The 24381-nt window shown below is 32.5% G+C and overlaps 3 protein-coding genes and 1 pseudogene across 13 annotated transcripts in view; all 4 read right to left on the minus strand.

Annotated features, from left to right (window-relative positions):
- LOC146935993 (putative disease resistance RPP13-like protein 1) overlaps nt 1-24381 on the minus strand; it is a 60397-nt gene that overhangs the window by 25310 nt on the left and 10706 nt on the right. The window lies entirely within an intron of this gene.
- Nucleotides 1-24381, minus strand: part of LOC146935995 (putative disease resistance RPP13-like protein 1) — a 60397-nt gene that overhangs the window by 25310 nt on the left and 10706 nt on the right. The gene's annotated exons all lie outside the window — the stretch shown is intronic.
- On the minus strand, nt 942-4642 carry LOC146935997 (uncharacterized; annotated as a pseudogene).
- LOC146935998 (putative disease resistance RPP13-like protein 1) lies at nt 4315-23697 on the minus strand. Of its 4 annotated transcripts, none has more exons than XR_015030422.1 (8): nt 23522-23697; nt 23390-23453; nt 7957-9696; nt 6004-6111; nt 5802-5880; nt 5570-5704; nt 5395-5471; nt 4315-4899 (listed from the first exon to the last, which is right to left on the minus strand). XR_015030422.1 is itself a non-coding variant. In XM_085751027.1 (3 exons), the coding sequence occupies exon 3, from the start codon at nt 9682-9684 to the stop codon at nt 9217-9219; it is 468 nt and encodes a 155-aa protein (XP_085607153.1). In that variant the 5' UTR covers nt 9685-9696; nt 23390-23453; nt 23522-23691; the 3' UTR covers nt 9009-9216. The 4 variants fall into 4 exon arrangements, 2 of the variants coding, with proteins under 2 accessions (XP_085607153.1, XP_085607154.1); XR_015030423.1 differs by lacking the exon at nt 4315-4899 and adding an exon at nt 4910-5234; XM_085751027.1 differs by lacking the exons at nt 4315-4899; nt 5395-5471; nt 5570-5704; nt 5802-5880; nt 6004-6111 and having other exon boundaries at nt 9009-9696; nt 23522-23691.

The following is a 24381-nucleotide window of genomic DNA, read 5'->3' on the forward strand; positions in this document are numbered from 1 at the left end:
ATTTTGAAATATTCTTTGATTGTGTATTTGATTGGTTAAAATAATTTCTGACATTAAAATAATCTATACATATTGTAATTAACTCTTTTTACATAGAAATTGACATGATGGTAAGTAAATACTTATACAATCTGAATATATTTTTTATCCAAATTTTTAATCAGTTTTTCAAACACAGTAGTGACATGTATTATAAAAATGACATAATTTAAAATGAAACAAAATAAATATAAAGAGACATGATACAAATTTTCAATAATTTAACATTTTTATTAATTGATCATTAATTTCATAATACATTTGCATTAACTTTATTACAACAAACTATTAAACACCTAATGTGAAATTTATGGTACAAGAAGATGGAGGGAGAAGGAGAATAAAGTTTGTCAACCCTCTCGCACATCCTCGGATGGGAGAGGAGGGGTAAAGCTAAATTTGTAGCATGTGAATTTGTAGAGTGGGACATTGTTCTATGACCATTTATATTATCCTATGAGAGGATTTTTTGTATGAAAGGCCAATCATGGAACATTGTCACCATGAACACTACTATAAAATTGAAGGATAGAATGTGAGATGAAATGATAATTTGTGAAGAATGGGTGAATATTTATAGGAGGAATTTGTGAAAAGGGTCAGCATGAAGTGTTACGGTCATGGGACTCAAAAATATGGTAAGAGCTTCAAGGGAAGAGTCTCTCTCCTCACTCTAAGTCTCTAGGGTATTTTTTTAATATGTCAACAGAGAGTCACAATCACAATTATAATTCTCTTACTTTTAATATGGCAGATCAGAATGTTATCAACCACAAGAATTTAATTTAAATCACAGTACAATAAGAAAACATCAAAATTATATTTGATTACAAAGTGGCATGACATCGAATATTTTTCCTAACAGTAAAAAATAAAAACTAAGATTTCACCTTCCCAACAGTTTAATAACCAGCCATCCAAATGTAAGAGCCACAGACACCTTTGAAACACCTGCCAGGATGCCAGCGTTCAATATGAAAAGAAGAGGTGGAGGAATTTGCACTTGCCTGTAGTAACAGACGGATGTGACAAATTTTATGCCAACGCTCTCCTTGCTCCTTTCGGTACTGCTATTTGATTAATGGACAATTACCACATGACGGATGTGACAAATTTTAGGGCCTCCTCTGGAAAGCGCTCATGACTAGGGCAGTTGAAAATATTTAGATATTTAAGGGATTTGAGGTGGAGAAGACCCTTGTAGTTCATTACTCTTAGCTTTGAACAATCATACAAACTAAGATACTTCAGAGTTGGTGGCAGAAGACTCTCCTCGGGAAGGACTCCACATTTTCAAAGTCATCACCAACACTTAAATATTTCAAGGAATTGAGTTGGAACAAACTGCACTCCTCTCTCGCAGGAATCAGTTTAGGGAATTGAATATTACAAGGGAGCTCAAGTGGGAAGGCAAACCTCCCCTGTGAAACGATTCCAACTCAGGACAATCGGACAACACAAGATAATGACGATTGGTAAACAAGTGTATTGAAAAAGGCAAGGAGGAGGAGTGCCAACCTTTTAAGGAAAGAAATTGAAGAGAATTATAGAAATGAAAATTAAAAGACGGACACTCTATGAAGCCTCTAAAATCAAACTCCAACTCTTCAAGAGCAGTAAAATTGATTAAAGTTTGCTCCACGGAGAACTTGGTATAGCCATTTTTACTAATAAGGACAAACTTTTTCAAACTTGGTAGTGTTTGACGTTGAGCTTCTTCAAGTTGCTATTTGGTTGAAGGGCTTCAAAGTCATCCAATTCTCTTCCATTGGTAAAATACAATCAAATTGAAGAAATTCTATCTATTGTGGTAAATCAATTTGTGCAACACACTGGTATATGTTATGGAAAATGTTAACGAGTGCCCCGGGGCACTCTTTAAGCGTCATAAATGGTAACTTTTTATGAAAAGTTGTGTTCAATGCATTGAAAATTGAACTATTTCACTTTTTTTAAAAAGTAACTTTCTAATTTAGAATGCTTAAAGAGTGCCCCGGGACACTCGTTAACAAGACTCATATGTTATTCACTTTCGAAAAATTCTAATTCACTTTCGAAAAAATTCTAGTAAATATAGTAATTTATGCCTAAATATAGCAATGTAATTCCTCTCGAAATATAGTAAATATATAGGAAAAAATTCTAGTAAATATAGTAATTTATGCCTAAATATAGCAATGTAATTCCTCTCGAAATATAGTAAATATATAGTAATTTATGCTTATGCCTAAATAATGCCTAAATATAGCAATGTAATTCCTCTCGAAATATCTCGAAATAAATTGACTAAAATTGACATAGGAAAAAATTCTAGTAAATATAGTAATTTATGCCTAAATATAGCAATGTAATTCGCAATGTAATTCCTCTCCAAATATAGTAAATATATAGTAATTTATGCTTATGCCTAAATAATGCCTAAATATAGCAATGTAATTCCTCTCGAAATATCTCGAAATAAATTGACTAAAATTGACTATTGACTCTCGAAATAAATTGACTAAAATTGACTATTGACTCTCGAAATAAATAAATTGACTAAAATTGACTCTCGAAATGACTCTCGAAATAAATTGACTAAAATTGACTATTGACTCTCGAAATAAATAAATTGACTAAAATTGACTCTCGAAATAAATTGACTAAAAATATTGACATTGATATTGACATTGACGACTAAAAATATTGACATTGATATTGACATTGACTATTGTTTGACTATCGTGGTTGGGTCTTACACAACCCCACAAAACCGGCTTGTGAGGTGAGGATTGCCCCCACTTATAAACACATGTTCAAACCATATTTTATTCGATGTGGGACTATTTACCAACTATGAATTGGAGAACTTTATGAATGTTCTTATGAACATAAAAGGGAAAAGACATCAATTACATAAAACCAAGATAGTTGGAAAATAGATAAAAGTGTAAAAAAAAAAAAAATCAAAAATGAATACATGAAGACCAAATCATGATGCCATCTCTCCTGTTTTCTAGTCCACATCCCAATCATGTGGTATAAATATAACAATGTGATTAGGAAACCACACACTCCCTCCTGATGCCATTGGGCGATATGCATCACAAGTATATAATCTTGCATGTTAACTTTGAACAGTCTTCTTAACATGTTAATCTTGTAGTTTCAGCATCAGTTTGATACCAAAGTAACCAGATTGAGAAAGACTTCTCACGAAATTTTTTTTATCTACAACCTCGAATATTCAGGGTACTGCATAATAAGAAATACATTAGAAAGGATACGTATTGTTGGTTCATCATGTATATAATCTCAAAACAAAAATGAAGTGTATAAATAACGTAATCTTTGCACAATTACGACAACAGTTTTAATTTGGTTTTAAGGTATTTGGCATAGCAATCTATATAGCGTATATTCTAATTACACAAATCAAATTATGATAAGTAGGGACTATTATTGACCAAATTACAAAGTGATCATTTTGAAAATATATTTGAAGTCTTAAGCTGAGTAGGTCCTTAGAAATAGAATAGTTTGCAATAAGAAGCAAATTTTACAGTAATAATTTTGAGTAGCATTGAACTTCTTTGTTAATATTTGTTATGAATGTCATCATGAAGTGTAGTTGACAAATAAAAATACAACTGAATTATTGTTAAACTTGTGTATACTCACACCTGGATCCATTTTGTTATGGATGGAGATCTGGGAAAGAGATGGTAACAGCAGCTTATTGGAAAAATAATTTTGATGAAAGGGAATAGAAAGGAAACTAGAATATTACTTCGTTAATCATTCTCTGCCTTTATTCATATGCAATCATTAAAATATATAGCACTATGAGCACATGCATTTCTTAACAAATCCTATCTGACTAAGAGTACAGCCGCTTCCGGTGATGGATCCATAAATTTTAATAAGTAGGGTCAAGTTATATCATAAAAAATTTATAAACGCGTAAGCGTGCGAAAATTATACAAGTTATATTTATAATTGTCCTAAAATGTTGATTTTTTTAACTAGCAGGGTATAAATAATATAACCATAATTAATATTTTTTCACCACCAACGTAGCGTCAGTCACAACCTTTTTCAACAAATATAAGAATAGTTTATATTATAATAATAGTTGTATGGTCTTGCTAACGATATGCTCTGAGATAATAATTATAACAACTTTTTATAAAAAAAAAAAAAAACTACTTATTCTAATTTATTAACTAATGATCTTAGAACACTCGTTAAGATCCTTCTTAGTTTTGTAATATTTTATATGTAATAAATAGAGTATATAAAGACAATAATATTATATAAAGAGGGGTCAAACTAAGTATATATTTTTTTTTAAGGAAACTAAGTATATATTTAAATTTGGGTTAAAAATACAATACACGTGTGGAGGCAAGTGGGGTCGCTTGACCCCATTGCCCCCACACTAGATCCGTGCCTGGCCGCTTCTAGAATCATGGTGAGTCCTTACTTGGGGAATATTCCCTTTGGGACCACATAATCCTTCAGATATTTGGGCCTTTGCATTGTTCCTCTTGGCTCTCAATTGTGGAATGGGTACTTCCTCTCCCTCATCCCCGTCGCTATGCAGCTCATCCACTTGGGTCATCACATATTTGTTTTCAGTTCACACCTACAGGTTTTACTTTGGCTAATTCAAGTATTATACCCAGAGCTCAAATCTCTTTGTTTAGAATATATCATTGTTTTCAGAAGACATCCTTGTTAAGAAATACTTCTATGAACGGAGTCCATTGAATGTGAAAAGGTGAATCTCTTTAAGGAGGAAACGGACCAAACAACCTTTCATGACAGAAGACGCTGAAATGGTTAGGTAGATCTAACCAGCAGGAGCCATCTTTCAATCTGCAAAGAGCAATGGACATGGGTCAGAGAACTTTCACGGAGTGGCTCAAGAGAGATATCACCGATGCATATATCTGATAAATGGTATGCAAAAACGCCAACCAAAATTAATGATGATTACTGAGCAAGAATCAAATCTAAATGGATGTAGTTGAATAGAGAGAATTGACCAAGAAATGTACCATATTGAAATGATACCAAAACTAAATGTATTTTTACATCTTATATGTAGGCTCCGTATGTTGACTTCTCGTGTAGGTATCATTTGCATAGTCTTCCCAAAAAAATTGATTTGTTCATCCTCAAATTTGGACGCTAAAACAGCTGAAAGTGAACTGAAATTTATTTTACACCATACATCAAATAATGAATGGATGTCGAAACTTCTCTATCCTACTCAATTTTCAGTCCTTTCTTTATGTTACATGCATTTTTCTAATTTCCTGTTTTCTTCTACTCAATGAAGTGTGGCCGAAGAATACTGTGAGCACTTACCATTGGTATAAAGCTGTGAGCATGTCTGATACAAATTATGCGTTTCAATGTGCAAGATCAACTCCCTGGCTTCCTTCCTTCAGTTCAAATGAGCACAGGTGTATAAGTTACAACTTATACACTTAGAAAGCTTTTAAAACAACTTTACTTGCAAGAAGCCTTTATAAGTTACAACCTTGTAATGCTCAGTAGAATGTGAGATGAAATCTCCAAATCATTATTTGCTTGCACAAGTGTCAAGCTTCTAATGCTCTGTTAATAAATTTGTGTGAAGACATTTTTGTTACAAGCATATCACTGGTAAACTTTTCTGTAAAAAAGAATATGCCACTGTTAGTATTTTCTAGTTGCTTTAAAAATTTATACTGATTTTTAGTATTTTCTTTTGCTAGTTTACTGTCTCCTACCTTTGTACATAAATCTCTCAATTTCTCAAAAACATTATCATAAGACATCATCACGTTCTTTTCTCAAGGCCCGTGTTTTCTGCAGGCACAAAATAAAAAACAGATAATTAACGTTAAAGACACCAAAAAAGAGTCCTACAATGTGATTCAGATTCTCATTATTAACCAAAAAAGTAAAAAACATAAAGATTCAGATATTCACCAATAGTCAAAGTATCCATATGTTGGATCCATAACTTGGTCTTGCTAGCACTATGTGGCGGTGGGATTAACATATATAAATCCGTCAATCTCCACATAAGGGATGTGACTAATTGTAAAAAAGGGACACAGTCAGAAGAATAACAAAGGGGAAATTTGCTTTTTATTTGGAAACAGTATTTTTAGTAAAGCCAGGGAATGATCTCTAAATTATGAATAAGTGAACACAAAAGTATTCTACTTTGAAAAATAAATACATAATATAATAGACACCAGTTACTAGTATTGAGTCAGGCATTATATTTCATTAAAATGCTTGAATACAAACCGTTTAATATGCTCCATGAAAATTTGTTGCAGACAACTTTGTAAAACAGTTAGTGGAAAATGTTTCATTATAATGCTTGAATGCAAATCGTAACCACATTGCAATGGATGCAATTCACAGTAAGAGAAAAAGAATTGAACAAAGGCTTTAAGAGCAAAGGAACAAAGTTTCATCATTCAACTTTTAATAGAAAATTACATATCAATCATGTTGTATTGTAGGAAATACTAGCTTTGGCGAAAGAAATCAAAAACATGTCATTGTATCCAAATACATCTGATTAGGCAAGAGTTTCTTTACACTGTAACCCGGCCATGGAATGAGAAAATGTGGTTATAGCAGCATGCTGTTGTAAAGAGTGTTAAACATAGTATTCTGTTTTCTGTAAAATATATATATGGCAGATACTAGGGCTGGACAAACATTTCATTACCGCCCGAAACCGAGCTACCCAACCCACTCAAAACCGAAACGGGCGGTTAAAACGGGTTGTGCGGGTCAAACGGGCAAAACAATTGGTTTGAAATGGGTAACATAGGTTCGGTTCGGTTTCAGTTTTTAGGCCCTACGGAACCCGCAGCCGACCGGCCCAACATTTATATAATTATAATTAATTAATTAATAAATACAACCCCCAACCAATACACGTGATAGCACATGCTTAACACCTTTTTGGCTTTTTCTCATGACTTCTTTTTTGCTCACAGTATCATCTCTCAACAACTACCTTTCTCTCTTCACTCTTCCAGATTATCCTTTTCTTTTTTCTCTCTTCCAAACTCCTTCCTCTTCCTTCTTCACCACAATTCTTTTCCAAACTCTATCATGTGTGAGCACCCACTTTCTTTTTCTTCAACCCAAATTAATAAATGCAGCTTTTACATCAAATCTGCTGAATTAAACTTTGTAGATCTACACAAGATTCAACATTTGATTTAAAGAAGAAGTCAAAATTTTGATGTTTAAGTTGAAATCATATGTTTAAGAAGATTCAACATCTGCTCAATTAATAATTGCTGGTTGTATAAGTTGAAATTAATCTTTCCGACCTGTATTCTTTTCTTTTCATTCTCAACCCAAATTCTGGATGTGTGAAGTTTATTTTTTTTTTTTTTAAATTAAATCTTGTTTAAAGCTTAACCGATGTTATCCATCCGAATCACCGTGTAAACCGTTAAACCGAAACCGCTTAAACCGAACTACATATATGGTCGGAAATGGGCTGTGATATTGCAACCGTCGGTTGAGTCGGTTCCGACTTTTGGGCCCGACTTCCGGTCCGAACCAACCGTTGTCCAGTGCTAGCAGATACTATCTTTTAGTTTCTTGAAAAAAACTCTTACTAATTGTTAGTATTTTCTGGCTTCAGAACTGAAATTAGAGAATCTATAAATTCTATGGTATGCAAAATATGAAATTAGAGAATCTATATTAGGCATATGACATGATATATCATATCATATCTAAATGAGAAAATTGTAAATCAAATGGTTAATGAGCTTGCCATAAGGACTAATGGTTTGGAAAAATGAGAAAAATTGTTTCTATCACAACAAAAAAAATTAAAAATAAACTAGTTAAAAGAAAAATAGCAAATGGGTTGTAGATTCTCCAAAAGTAATTTACCTGAAGAAGAAGAATATGTGCTGGGAACTAAAAAGATAAATCTGAGCAGAATCCCTCTTAGCCTGGGAAAATAAATTGAGGTCAGAAAATAAGAATATAAAATTAAGAAAATAAATTCTAGATGCAATTGTTTGGTTAAGAATATATATGTGAGGTGGAGAAAACCCTTGTTGTTCATTTTTCTTAGCTTTGAACATCTAAACAAATGGAGAAGGGTGAGACATGGTGGCAGCAGATTCTCCTCTGGGAAGGACTCCACGTTTTCAAACTCATAATCACCAACATGGAAATATTCCAGAGAATTGAGTTTGAACAAACCCCACTCCTCTCTTGAACCAATCATTTTTGGGCAATTGTATATTGCAAGGCTGCTCAAGTTGTAAGGCAAACCTCCCTCAGAAAATGATTCCAGCTCTGGACAATCGTACAGATACAGAGAATGAAGTTTGGTGAACAAGTGTAGTGAAAAAGGCAAGGAGGAGGAGCCCCATCCTGTTATTGAAAGTCTCCGAAGAGAATTATAGCAACGTAAATCCAAAGAAGGACATTTTACAGAGCCACTCCAATTCAACCCCAACTCTTCAAGAAAGGTAAAATTGATTAAATTTTGGTCCACAGAGAACTCGGTGTACCGATTTCGCAGAAGGAGTAACTTTTTCAGGCTTGTCGGCAAATCATTTACCAAAATTCTATCACATCTCTGTATATCTAACTCTATCATATTATCACACTTGGGAATTGATGCCTCCATCTTGTTACAATCATTAATCTTCAGTTTTTGTAAAGAAGGAAGGTGTTGAGGCAGAGCCCTTTTCAATTCGGGACAATAGGATATAGAAAACTCTTTAAGCAAAGGAAACTCTCCAAGGCATAACAATTCCTCCAACTTGTCGCAATTACGGATCTCCAGTTTTTGTAAAGAAGGAAGGTGTTGAGGCAGCAAAGGCCCTTTTTAATTTGGGACAATTTCTTATAGAAAGCTCTTTAAGCAAAGAAAACCCTTTAAGACACAACCATTCCTCCCAATTGTTCATCTTCTCAAATCTCAAAACTTCAAGGGACAAAAACGGAACAATTGTTGAATTGTTACCATGAAACTCTTCACCAATGATCTTAATTCCATTACAACATGAAATATAAAGCTCCTTCAGAGAGGGGAGCTGCTCAAATGGTGGCAAATGGGAATATAATCCACACCCTTCAATTTTAAGAGATACTAAGTTGGGTAATTGACAACCCCTTAGCCAATTTGGAAAGCTATTACCTTTGTATTGTGAGATGGAAAGCAATAGGACCTTCTCCCAATCCCAACTCTTTCTTTTGCTTTGCAAGAAGTTCTAGTTTATCCAGTTGTTCATTGAGCCTAGAGTCAAATGGATTTCCAGTTAAAGCTGAAACCAAGCCCAATAAATTGGTGGTAAGTGGTTCAGATTCAGCTTTCAGCTTATTTATCATTTCATCAGTAGAAATCTCATCCAATAGTTGGTCTGCCTCATAAATAACATGTTTAAGTTCATCAAGCCACTTCTTCACAAGTGGGATTTGGTACTGCTTTATCTCTGCTTCGTCCAGTACCAGGTTGATAGAATCAAGTGCAGTATGAAGTTCTTTCACAAGTTCATCAACATTGTTACTACTGAAATAGTTTCTGATATCAACGGAAGCCAACTCCTCAATAATCACTTGAAAGGAAGACTGAAGAAATGCCCCAGCTACCAATTCTGCCATGATATATTGAGCCTGAAACAAGAATGTGTTCTTTCTGTCAAGTAAAATTAAATGAAACAAGAATTATATATATATGCATAATAATAAATGAATATCTCTCGTTTTGATTTATCATACAACGAAACAAGAGTCATACAATATGCTTCTAATTATGATTAACTTGACAATGGGTGATTTATGTAAAAAAAAAATAAACAAAAAACAATGGGTATATTTAGTTTCTTAGAAAAAGGCTTAAAAACATTTTTAGTCCCTTTATTTTAAAAAAGAATGAAGTTTTGGTTTCCCTATTTTAAAAATTGATTTTTGGTCCCCTTATTTAACTTTTTTCAGAATTTTGGCCTTACATCCCATTTTTTGTTCATTTTTTTATGACGTGGGTTATTCATTTATGAAATAATAACACTTATTAGACCATACTGAATATCTATGTCAACAAAAATATGTCTAACAAGTATTGTCATGTCATAAATGAATAAGTAAAATCATAAAAAACATAAAATGACCAAAAACGAGATGAGGGACCGAAATTCCCAAAAAAAGTAAAATAGGGGTAAAAAAAAATTCATTTTTGAAATATGGACACCAAAACTTCAAATTTCTTTTTTTGAGAATAGGAGCACCAAAAGTATGTTTAAGCCATTATGGATTGTTCCTACTAGTTGAGTTAAGCCCACGAGCACATAAATTTTCTCGGTTACAAATAGGGGAGAATTTTTGTTTTTTTTTTTTTTTGGTACGTGGGAGAATTTTTGTTTTAATTGCATTAATAAGTAGGTATGATTATATTTACTTACCTCAATGATATATTTTCAGTTACTGCAAATAAATTTATTTGTTAAAAGATTATCACGTGGTTCATTAATTTATTTCATCTTAATTTGACACTTCCTATCTCTATAACAACAACATAAAGAATTTTCAGTTTAGCAATTAGTTTTTTACAAATGACTTAATGTAAAAATCAGTAATAGACAAATTTGACTGCTTGAAGTTTCGTCAACTCAACCTTTTTAAATAATTATTGTGATTTTCCTTTCAAAAAAAACTTATTATTGTCATTTTTTATTTTCTTGGTATTATTTCAATTTATATTTATATAAGTAAAATAATCGTTAAATTTTAAAATGTAAGACTTTTATTTTTGAAGAAAAAGATGTAATATAGACTTTTAAATAATCCTTAAAAAAATTTATATGTCAATTTTAGATTTTATAAAGGCTGGCTCATCTCAGACTTCAGACTAAGTAATCATTTTAGATTGGATTGAAATTTTAATAAGTTAAGATAACTTATATTTAATTAAATTGATAAGAAAAAACGAATTCAAAAAAACAATTGATGAATTAAACCAATATATATATATATATATATATATATATATATATATATTTCTTCAAAAAAAAAATATATATATATATATATATATATATATATATATATATATATATATATATATATATATATATATATATAGGGATAGGATCAAATGACACCAAGGTGTCAAATTAAATTTGACACCAAATCTTAGCCATTAATACAGTTTTAATCTAACGGCTCCCATCATTTCATTAAGTGCTCACATGCTTGATCAAGTGACCCACATTTTATTTTTAGAAATAATTTATTCTTTCTTCTTTTGGTTAATTACTTTCCAAAAATTCTAATATTCTATAATTTTTTTTTGAAGGATTCTATATCATTTATTCTTAGGGCTCTCTTGCACATGATTTACCTCTATTTCATTATTTCAAAACCTAATCGCCTTTTTTTTTTTTTTGCTATACCAGTATTTTATGCTTCACTTACGGATTGAGGTCGTCACACTATGAATTACTCACAACATTGCATAAAAAACTTAGATTAGAGAATTAGTTAATATTCACTTTGTTCATGTTTTTGGCCTCCCCGGCCCTTCTTTAAAACATTTTTTTAAGGCTCTTCTAAAAAATAGTTAATAGGAATAAACTCAATAAAGAAATAAGGTTGTTAAAGGATGAGAAAAACGACAATTAAGTTTTGGACAGCAGCCACAAAATTTAAGTTTTCGACTAGTATAGGAAAAGAGAAGATGGAAGTTGTGATGGTGAATAGAAGTGAAGCATAAAATAGTGGTATAGCAAAAAAAAAACGGCAATTAGGTTTTGGAGTAATGAAATAGGGTTAAGTCATGTGCGAGAGCCCTAAGAATAAACGATGTAGAATCCTTAAAAAAAATATAGATTATAATTTTTGGAAAGGAATTAACCAAAAGAAGAAAAAATAAATTATTTCTAAAAATAAAAGGTGGGTCACTTGATCAATCATGTGAGCACTTAATGAAATGATGTGAGTCATTAGATTAAAACTGTATTAATGGCTAGGATTTGGTGTCAAATTTAATTTGACACCTTGGTGTCATTTGATCTTATCCCATATATATATATATATATATATATATATATATATATATATATATATATATATATATATATATATATGTTGAGATAAAATCCAAAAATCCCTTTTAAATTGTTTTAATGATAACAAAACATTTAAATTATATTAAATGAATTCTGAGATTATTTGTTATTTAACATGTGTTCTTGAGTGATTTAAAAGATAGGTTGCAAAACAAGCAAATATTTTCAAGAACATTCTCAGAACAAAGCTGATCACAACTCTCTTACTATGCCACGCCAAAGTCAGCCCAAGCAAAGACAAATAAGAAGATTTTGGTATTTAAGAAGAATTTATGTGTCAAGGATCTTTGTGGAAAGAAGGAACAAAAAGAACAAAAAAATTCTATGCTACAAAAGGAGCATATTTATTATAATATACCTTCAAGGGAATGAAGAGAAAATAAATAAATATAGATCCTATGATAAAACAAAATGGAACCCATGAGAATTAGACAACACATCAAGAATGAAGTTCCAAGCCAATAAGAAAGAGACAACACATCAAGCTAAAGTATGGGTTAATGTCAAATCTCCTTGTACTTGTTTCTTTACCTCCAAGGCGTGAGAAGTGGTTACAGCAAAACAAAAGAAACCTTGTGGGCCAACTAACAAACATATTTCTGCAGAGTACTATTCACTTTGTTGCAAGCTGTCCAAGCAAATTTGTGAGAACGTTCTCAGAATGAACCAGAACTTCAGCAAAACATTTTTCACAAGAGTTTCTCACTTAAGTGAGTTGGCAAACTTTTCTCTTCCTCTTTTACCCTCAGGAGCGTGTTTTTATTACTGCAGCAAGGGACTCTCTCCATCTATAAATACAAGGGCTTACAAAGAGGATTTTCATTGAGTCATCTAAGCAAATACAACATACTTGATTTTCAAAGCATCAAGAACACTTCAAAGACTCTTTCATTGTGAGCAATAGCAAAATCCAGCAGCAACTCTTTCTTTTTGAGTTCTTTACAAAGGCAAAAACATTTGTATATCGAAAGCAAAGATATTTAGGAAAATCACTAAAAGTGTCTAGTGATTTTTGTTTGTAAAAATCTAGTGAGTGAAACTAGTGAAAAGCCCAAAGGGGTGAAAAGAAAGAAATTGTATAGATCAAGGAAGTGATCTAAAAAAGAAGGAGTTGAGGTTAAGTTATAACTCAACTACCTAGTGGATAATCTCACAAGTATTGTGGGGACTGGACTAGCCCACATTGGGTGAACCAGGATAACTTCTCGTGTGTGATTTTCTCTTTCTCTATCTCTTTTACTTTAAACAATATCACACACCTCACAATATTATTGTTTATTAACTAACGCACTAACCTAATCCAAGTATACACTTGAGAATTTTTATTTGGTAATTTTTATTAGATCACAATTCAAACCCCCCTTTCTTGTGATATTATTTTACTTCAATTGGCATCAGAGCACTGCCTCTAAGATTCGAGCACTTAACAGTGTACGAGGAAAAATCCAGGAAAAATAAAAATGTCTAAAGTCAAGTTTATGTCTGAAGGAGGATCCTCAACCAGACCACCTCTCTTTGAGGGAACTGATTATTATTACTGGAAAGACAAAATGGAACTATTTCTACGATCACAAGACAATAATATGTGGCCTGTAATAGAAGATGGAAATTACATTCCATATGATGAAGATCTAAACGTCAAGAAAAAGGAAGACTGGTCAGAAGAGGAAGGTAAACGCGTTCTATTAAACTTTAAAGCTAAATTATTTCTAACCGTGGCTTTAAGCAGGGAAGAATTTGATAGAATACAAGAATGCAATACTGCCAAAGAAATCTGGGAGACACTAAAAATACATCATGAAGGAACCAGTCATGTAAAAGAAACAAGAATTGACATAGGAGTACGCAAATTTGAATTATTCGAAATGAAGGAAACCGAAACAATAGATGAAATGTTTGGAAGGTTTACCATCATAACAAATGAGTTACGATCCCTTGAAAAGAGTTTTTCTGTTCATGACAGAGTCAGAAAAATTCTAAGATGTCTTCCAAAATCTTGGAGACACATTGTAACTGCTATAACAGAAGCAAAGGATCTGACTAAACTCAGATTAGAAGATCTCATTGGATCTCTAAAAGCTCATGAAGTTCTGTTACAAGAGGACAAATCCTCAAACAAAAGCAAAATGATTGCACTCAAAACAGATCAAGAATCACAAAATCAAGAAACAGAAACAATTTTTGAAAATCAACAACAGGAGTTTGATGAAGAAGACCATCAAGATCAAATCATTCTTCTCACCAGAAAACTTCAAAGAATGATACAAAGAAGCAATCAAAATAGAAGAAATTTCCCAGCTAGAAAAGAAAACATGAAAACCGAAATTGACAAAAGTCAAGTCACTTGCTACGGGTGCAACAGACTGGGACACTACAAAAATGAATGTCCACAAAACAAAAGAAAATCAAACAACTACCAGTCAAATCAAAAATCATTTCTAACCACGTGGGATGATCCAGATGAACCAACAAATGAAGATGAACAAGCTAATCTTTGTCTAATGGCAAAAACAGATAACGAAGAGGTAAATACTGAACCTTGCTCATCTTGCGAAAAAACTGAATATCTGTTTGATAATCTTTTTCATAGTTCTCAAATTCTTGAACAAACCTGTGAAAAACTAAGAAATGAGAATAATCAACTTAAAAAGGAAAAAGAAGACTTGGAAAATCTTCTCAAAACCTTTCAACAAAAAAATGCTTTTGATAAAAACGAAAAAACAAAAGAAGAAAACAATATTTTAAAAGAAAATGTTCATCAGTTAAAAAATGACATCACAAACTTTGTTAAATCTACTGAAACTTTTCAAAATATCATAGGAGCGCAAAAAAACGCTTTTGATAAAAGTTGCATAGGTTTTAATAAAACTAATCATAAAATAAAACTATATGAAAATCTTTTTATTCCAAAAAAGGAGACAGAAAGATATAAATGTACATATTGTGAAAAGTATGGACATCTTGAACCCTTCTGCTTTAAGAAAAAGAAAGAACAAGCCTTTAAAAAAACAAAAAGTGTTTACAAACCAAACTTTGTTAAAACCTACAAAAGAGGATATCCTAACACTAACAATCAAGGACCCAAAAAGATATGGGTACCTAAGACACTACTAACATCTACTGCAGGAATGTCTCATGACAGTCAAGAAAAAGCCCTGGTACTTGGACAGTGGATGCTCCAGACATATGACTGGAGACAAACAAAGCTTCCTATCCTTCGTTGAAAAAGAAGGAGGATTGGTGACTTTTGGTAACAATGAACAATCTCGTATTAAAGGTAAAGGTGTTATTGGTAAGATAAATTCTGCAAAAATTGAAAATGTCCAATATGTAGAAGGATTAAAACACAACTTGATCAGCATCAGTCAATTGTGTGATAGTGGCTTTGAAGTAACATTCAAACCTCACACATGCGAAGTAAGACAAGAATCTTCAGGAAAAATCTTGTTTACTGGATCAAGAAATAAAAATGTTTACGTTTTATACTTAGATGAACTCCCTGTTGAATCCTGCTTTATATCTCTTGAAAAAGACAAATGGATTTGGCACAAAAGGGCTGGACACATAAGTATGGAAACCATTTCAAAAATTTCAAAACTTGATCTAGTAAGAGGACTTCCTAAGATAAATTTTGAGAAGGACAAAATATGTGAAGCATGTGTCAAGGGAAAACAAGTCAAAAGTAGTTTTCCTCCAAAAGAATTTATTTCAACAAAAAGACCCCTTGAACTGCTACACATAGATTTATTTGGACCTATCTCAATAGAAAGTCTTGGTGGAAAAAGATATGGCTTTGTAATCGTTGATGATTTCTCCAGATTCACTTGGGTTTTATTTTTAAAACACAAATACGATTCTTATGAAGCTTTCAAAACTTTTTGCAAACAAGTCCAAAATGAGAAGGAAACCAATATCATTTCTGTAAGAAGTGATCATGGGGGAGAATTTGAAAACTCTTCTTTTGAACAATTCTTCAATGAGAATGGAATTTCTCATAACTTTTCTTGTCCTAGAACACCTCAACAAAATGGTGTTGTAGAAAGAAAAATTAGGACATTACAAGAAATGGCAAGAACTATTTTAAATGAATCAAATGTTGAAAAATATTTTTGGGCAGAAGCCATAAATACTTCTTGTTATATCTTAAACAGAGTTTCAATAAGAAAAGTTTTAAACAAAACCCCGTATGAACTTTGGAAAGGAAGAAAGCCAAACATTTCATATTTTCATATCTTTGGATGTTATTGCTACATTCTAAACAACAAAGATAGTCTGGGAAAGTTTGACTCAAAATCAGACAAAGGAATATTTTTGGGATATTCGTCCACATCAAAAGCTTATAGGATCTACAATTTAAGAACAAGAGTTCTTGAAGAAAGCATGCACATCAAATTTGATGAATTTGAAGAAATAGAAACTCAAAGAAAAATCTTGGAAGAAGAAGAAGATGAAGCTCAAAATATTTCAAATCCTGAAAATTCAAATCAAACATCTTCAAATGAAGAAACTCCTCAAAGTCCTCCAAGATCTTGGAGAACCGTTGATTATCATCCGCAAGATCAAATAATTGGTCAAACAACAGATGGAGTAAGAACAAGAAGATCTTTTCAAAATAATGACATGGCAATGATCTCTCAAATAGAACCAAAATCCATAAAAGAAGCAATCATTGATAACTCATGGATAGAAGCTATGAAAGAAGAATTATCACAATTTGATAAAAATGAAGTATGGACACTCGTCCCAGCTCCTCAAGATCAATCAGTCATTGGAACGAGATGGGTCTTTAGAAACAAACTAGATGAAGAAGGCAAAGTTATTAGAAACAAAGCCAGATTAGTGGCACAAGGATATAATCAACAAGAAGGAATTGATTATGATGAAACTTATGCCCCAGTCGCTAGATTAGAGGCCATAAGAATCTTACTTGCATATGCATCTCATAAATGTTTTAAACTTTTTCAAATGGATGTCAAAAGTGCCTTTTTAAATGGTTATCTAAATGAGGAGGTGTATGTTCATCAACCTCCTGGTTTTGAAAACTCCGAAAAACCAAATCATGTTTTTAAGCTCACCAAAGCACTTTATGGACTCAAACAAGCTCCAAGAGCTTGGTATGAAAGATTGAGCACTTTTTTAATTAAAAATGGTTTTTCAAGAGGAAAAATTGACACCACACTTTTTCGAAAATTAGACAAAGATGATTTACTAATTGTTCAAGTGTATGTTGATGATATTATTTTTGGAGCCACAAATGAAAAAATGTGTGAAGAATTCTCAAATCTCATGCAAAGTGAATTTGAAATGAGCATGATGGGAGAGCTCAGATTCTTTTTAGGTTTGCAGATCAAACAAAATGAAGATGGCATCTTCATATGTCAAGAAAAATATATCAAAGATCTTTTAAAGAAATACAAAATGAATGAAGCAAAAATGATGTCAACGCCAATGCATCCTTCATCAAGCCTAGACAAAGATGAAACAGGAAATCCTATATCTGAAAAGGAATATAGAGGAATGATTGGATCACTTCTATACTTAACAGCAAGTAGACCCGATATTGTCTTCGCAGTGGGATTATGTGCTAGATTCCAAACTGCTCCTAAAGAATCACATCTCACAGCAGTCAAAAGAATTTTCAGATACCTTGTTGGTACTACTGACATTGGTCTCTGGTACAAAAAGGGTTCATACTTTGATCTTATAGCATATTGTGATGCTGACTATGCCGGTGATAAAATTGAAAGAAAAAGTACATCTGGAGCATGTCAACTTTTAGGAGAAGCACTTGTCAGTTGGTCGTGCAGAAAACAAAACACAATTGCTTTGTCCACAACTGAAGCTGAATATGTCTCAGCCGCAAGCTGTTGTTCTCAAGTATTATGGATAAGAAACCAACTTGAGGATTTCTCTTTAAGGTACACAAATATTCAAATACTTTGTGATAATACTAGTGCAATTAATCTGTCAAAAAATCCCATTCAACATTCTCGTTCAAAACACATTGAGATTAAACATCACTTTTTAAGAGATCATGTGAACAAAAAGGATGTCGAGTTAACTTTTATTGACACTAAAAATCAACTCGCAGACATTTTTACTAAACCAATGGTTGAAGACCGTTTTATTTTTATCAAAGAAAAATTGCACATTATTAAAAATCCTAGTTAAAAGTTAATCTTCATAGAAACCGTTTTTTTTTTAAAAAAAAAGAAAAAATATAATTTCTTGATTTTTTTAAATCTTTTATTTCCTTTTTGTTTTCCACAAAATCCTCCAACCTTTTCCCTTCTCCTCAAAAAACGAAACAACTCTGCATTTATCTTCTTTCCTGCGCGCGTGTGGCACCTCACGGCTTATATCCACCAGTTTTCTGATTCATCTGTTGGATATCCAAGAATTAATCATTCCTACTCTAGTTTCCAGCAATTTTTGCATCTTTCCCAATGCCAATTCTTCTCAAGTCTCTTCTCCTTCTTTCTTATTTCACTTTCTTCACAGACAACACTCTTCTCTCACTCTCGTCGCCCTCCATCCTCTCTATTTAAACCTTCATCTTCTACCAGAAAAAACCATGCCTTCCAAATCAAAAATGGCTAGAAGCAAAACAACTCCTGCATGTCCTGATGATGTTCTCGCCTACCCTCAACCTCGATCACACCCACCATCTCCACCTTCACCAAAAAACTCTGATGTTTCAACACCTTCTCCTAGGAAATCATCTGACTCACATGAACCTTACTCTCTTTCACCTCCAAAAAGCACTACGACATCAGCCCCTTTCAAACCCTTTAAGAAAACTTACAAACCCAGAAAAACCAAATCAGTTGATATCCCAAACGTTCGCAAATCCACAAGAATTTCCAAAAAATACAAAACTCGAAATGAAGAACCAGCCTTTGTCAACCTTGATGATGTCGATTTAGATAAACCTAGCCCTCAACCAAAAGAAAAAACCACTTCCATATCTCAAAAGATGACCTCTGAATCCAAAAAACCAGCCAAAGGAAAAGAGCTTCTGAAAGATTATCTCATCAAAAGTAAAAAGAAGGCAACTTCTGTACCTGCTTTCTCTCCTCACTTGGATTCAATCTTTGCTGAAAGTTGGGCCTTTCGACCAGTTGCCGTAGGAAAAATCTATGACTTTGAAGATCTGCTCGCAGGAGGTTTCAACATTCTCAATCCAGTGAAGCATCAAGGATGGATCGATTTCCTGCGTATGAAAGATGTCTACTTTCCAAAACTGGTTCGTGCTTTCTACTTTAAGGCTAAAGGGTATCCTGATAAAAGCATCATTGTGTCCAATCTCAAAGGAATTGAGATAAGACTCGAGCCTGATATTCTTGCTGATATCATTGGCATTCCCAAAGGGGGAATGCAAGTTATGGGTCCAAACTGGTATACAAAGGTTATGACATGCAAAACCGACCTAATCAGAAAAATGTTCAATGTTGGTGAAGAAAGAATCACTGAAATTCCTTCCTCTTCTCGACTGAAACCTGAGTTCAAAATTCTTCACAGTCTCTGCTTGTTCAATCTTCTTCCTCACACAGGTAACAAAAACAAGGTCTCTGATAATGATCTTCTCATCATGCATTGTTTATCTAGTCCACCCTCTGAGCAAAACCGCCTTGATCTTGCTTATTTAATCATTCAGCATATGATCATCGCTTCGAATTCCAAATACAAAAATTTCACTGTTCCTTATGGTATGTTGCTGACACGAGTATTCGATCATTTCAAGATCGATCTCTCAAATGAACACTGTGAATCTGCTGTCAAGACTTTCAATCTTAAAAATGTCAAACATATGAAAAACCTGCCTGAAAATGACAACCCTGTTTCTCCTGATGTGTCTGTCGATGTTCCTAGTCCTAAAAGGCAAAAAATTGAAGAAAATCCTCCTATATTTCAGAACGATTTCTTTCCACAAGCTCCACCAAGTCCTCCACTTGTCAATCACAATATTGACCTCAACAAAAATCTGAACTTCAACAGTTTCTTTCCTGACTTTGAAAGTCCTACCCGTGACGCTGCAAACATTCTTGAAGGAATGCACGCTCAAAACACAACAACTTCTGTTCCTCTGTTTTCATCAAATCAAAACTTTTCCACCTCAAGTTTTAGCTCTGATTTTCTGAATAATCTTCTCAAAACTCCAACTCCAAGCTATTTTGCTTCTGGTCCAAAAGCTAACTTTGACACCTCTCTTCCATCCTTTCAATCGAATTTTGGTTCATTTGAATCTTTCAGTTCTACTGGTGCCTCTCTCAATCCACCACTAACTCAACCACAATTTTTACCAACAATGCAATTCCAAGCTTCCTCTACCGCTCGTGAATCCAACGCTTCTGGTACTAACAATTCTGTCCCAACTCTGTCTATGCTTTTGGAGCAAATTCAAGTGTTGCAGAACAATGTTCAGACTCTGCAAACTATGGTGTCCTATCAGATGTTTGACTATGCAAAGTTTCGCAAGTGGCTGGCTGAAGAATATTGTTCTAAAACACCCTATGGTCTTGTTCCTCCTCCTGCCTCCATTGCTGAAGATCTTCCAGATTTCAGGGCTCCAGCCGATCGTGGCTAACTTGTGTCTCCTCTGCTGCACTTTAGGCCAACCCCCTTCTTTTTGATGCGACAAAGGGGGAGAATTGAAATGATATTTTGTGTCTGGCTGTTTTGAAAATGCATCTTCTATTTTATGTTTTATGTGTGAAGGCTCTGACCTACCTCACTTTCTTTTTCATGTTTTTTTTTGTTGAACCAGTGAAATATCAATCATGTACCTTCAATGCTAAATGAATGAAAAATATTTTGGTTCAAACAAACTTATTTTGTTTCCTTTTAACTCTGACATCAATTTCGAAAATTAAGGGGGAGAAATTAATTATCTCTCATAATTTTTCTCAAAAGTTCTTAAGTGAAAATGAATGTTAAATTGAGGGGGAGCTTATGATAAATATTGCACTAGTCATAAAACTCAAAACACTCAGAATTCAAAACAAATTCAAAATATAATTCAAATTTTTGTCATCATCAAAAAGGGGGAGATTGTTGAGATAAAATCCAAAAATCCCTTTTAAATTGTTTTAATGATAACAAAACATTTAAATTATATTAAATGAATTCTGAGATTATTTGTTATTTAACATGTGTTCTTGAGTGATTTAAAAGATAGGTTGCAAAACAAGCAAATATTTTCAAGAACATTCTCAGAACAAAGCTGATCACAACTCTCTTACTATGCCACGCCAAAGTCAGCCCAAGCAAAGACAAATAAGAAGATTTTGGTATTTAAGAAGAATTTATGTGTCAAGGATCTTTGTGGAAAGAAGGAACAAAAAGAACAAAAAAATTCTATGCTACAAAAGGAGCATATTTATTATAATATACCTTCAAGGGAATGAAGAGAAAATAAATAAATATAGATCCTATGATAAAACAAAATGGAACCCATGAGAATTAGACAACACATCAAGAATGAAGTTCCAAGCCAATAAGAAAGAGACAACACATCAAGCTAAAGTATGGGTTAATGTCAAATCTCCTTGTACTTGTTTCTTTACCTCCAAGGCGTGAGAAGTGGTTACAGCAAAACAAAAGAAACCTTGTGGGCCAACTAACAAACATATTTCTGCAGAGTACTATTCACTTTGTTGCAAGCTGTCCAAGCAAATTTGTGAGAACGTTCTCAGAATGAACCAGAACTTCAGCAAAACATTTTTCACAAGAGTTTCTCACTTAAGTGAGTTGGCAAACTTTTCTCTTCCTCTTTTACCCTCAGGAGCGTGTTTTTATTACTGCAGCAAGGGACTCTCTCCATCTATAAATACAAGGGCTTACAAAGAGGATTTTCATTGAGTCATCTAAGCAAATACAACATACTTGATTTTCAAAGCATCAAGAACACTTCAAAGACTCTTTCATTGTGAGCAATAGCAAAATCCAGCAGCAACTCTTTCTTTTTGAGTTCTTTACAAAGGCAAAAACATTTGTATATCGAAAGCAAAGATATTTAGGAAAATCACTAAAAGTGTCTAGTGATTTTTGTTTGTAAAAATCTAGTGAGTGAAACTAGTGAAAAGCCCAAAGGGGTGAAAAGAAAGAAATTGTATAGATCAAGGAAGTGATCTAAAAAAGAAGGAGTTGAGGTTAAGTTATAACTCAACTACCTAGTGGATAATCTCACAAGTATTGTGGGGACTGGACTAGCCCACATTGGGTGAACCAGGATAACTTCTCGTGTGTGATTTTCTCTTTCTCTATCTCTTTTACTTTAAACAATATCACACACCTCACAATATTATTGTTTATTAACTAACGCACTAACCTAATCCAAGTATACACTTGAGAATTTTTATTTGGTAATTTTTATTAGATCACAATTCAAACCCCCCTTTCTTGTGATATTATTTTACTTCAATATATATATATATATATATATATATATATATATATAAAATAATAAAACACAACAATAAAAACAGATAGTTCGGTGGCCAATTCTTGAGGGATGCTTTTCTGCAAATGAGTTTTTTTTTAAGATACAAATGAGTTTTTCTAGACAAAAAAGGAACAAATAAGTTGAAAGTTAACATTTTACCGACACTTAATATTAAAATTATAAAAAATTTCTAACGTTTGTTATTTAAAAAGATGTCTTGTTAATGAGTGTCATGACTCATGATACACTCTTTAAGTATTTATAGTTAATTCCTCAAAAAAAAAATATTATAGTATAAGAATTATTTATTAAAAAAGTTTAATACTAAAATTTCTGATGAATCAAATGCATAAGTTTTCATTAAAACTTACTGTGTAAAGTCTTTAAGGAATGCCTTTAAAACATTCGTTAACATTTAAGTTTGTCCCCTTTTATAATAAATTATAATTAATATATTTAAACATTCTGATTAATTTTTATTTAGAAGGAAAAAAAATTAAATTAATTGATTAATGATAAACGGTTGACTCGTATGAATTATATGTTTTCAGCTACACTTTTAAGTGACTGATCTGCAGATACAAGTGATACACGTAATGTTAATAAGATAGTATATTGTTGGTTATATAATACACATAATATTAATAAGATAGTAGTATAATTGAAAAATAATAATGAATTAACATCCTCCCCTCAAAAAATTTAATTAACATGACTTAAAAAATTGAAAGTAACACAGTTTGGTATAAGCTTGTTACTTGTTTTGGGATGGATCCCGTAACATAATCTAAAAGATTACCTGAAAGTGTGAGAACAAACCAACTAAGATCTTTGTCAATAAATTAAAACCACCAAACTGAGATCTGTCAAGGAAAGATTTAGAAGCAATATAAAATATGTCAAATAAAAAATATGTTGAAGGATAAATTACCTGAAAGTGTGTGTGGAACAAAGAAAGTGAGGAACTTGGAAGATCTCCCAAAGAAAGGCTTAGAGGAAGCACAACAAGATATCAATGATGAAATTATAGAAAGCACAACAAGATATGAAAGATGAAGTTTGATATGGAAGAGAAAGTAAGATGTAGAAAATGAATGAGATAATGTACCTTTTTGATCAACTGATTGAACATATATGGCCACCTTCCCTCCACTTGCAAGGAAAAAACAAGGAGCCTTTTTCTTCTACGAGTTATTCATTTTTATTATGTGTTCGAATTTGTTAGATGGTTTTTAATGTAATAATTATTATATAATTTTTTTAGTATCCTTAGTCAGTATCTCAGACAGGGGCGATTGGCTTTATAGTCATGGGGCAGCATTGGCTACCGAAAAGAAGAAAAAAACTTTAATAATTGGTATAGGTTTATATGTAGCTACCCCATTAATATATTATCTGGCAACTTCAAATAATTTTGTTGGTTTAAAGAGAGATGATATTGCATAAATATTATGTAACCAAAAAAAATATTGCATAAATATTGATAATATATTTAGTTTAGTGTCAATTATGGATCAATTTAAGTTCATATAACTTCATAAAGCTCAACTTTTATAAATAACTATTGTTTAACTTTTTATTTTCATCGTTGTCGTTTCATTAAATATAAGTAAAAATTATTGTAAATTTATTTTTCTTGTTGATTAAGTTTAATATATTAGTTTTTAAAATATATTTTATTTCTTCTTTATATTTGGCCCCCTCGTAAAAATTGTGCGAGCTTCGCCGCTGATCTCAGAGCATCTCTTAACATTTCTCATATAGTTGTCCTTTATAAATAAATATATTCAA

The sequence above is a fragment of the Medicago sativa genome, chromosome 3, assembly GCF_051527215.1.
Source record: "Medicago sativa cultivar Bolivia chromosome 3, Bolivia_mono, whole genome shotgun sequence".
In the NCBI taxonomy this organism is placed as follows: Eukaryota; Viridiplantae; Streptophyta; class Magnoliopsida; order Fabales; family Fabaceae; genus Medicago; species Medicago sativa.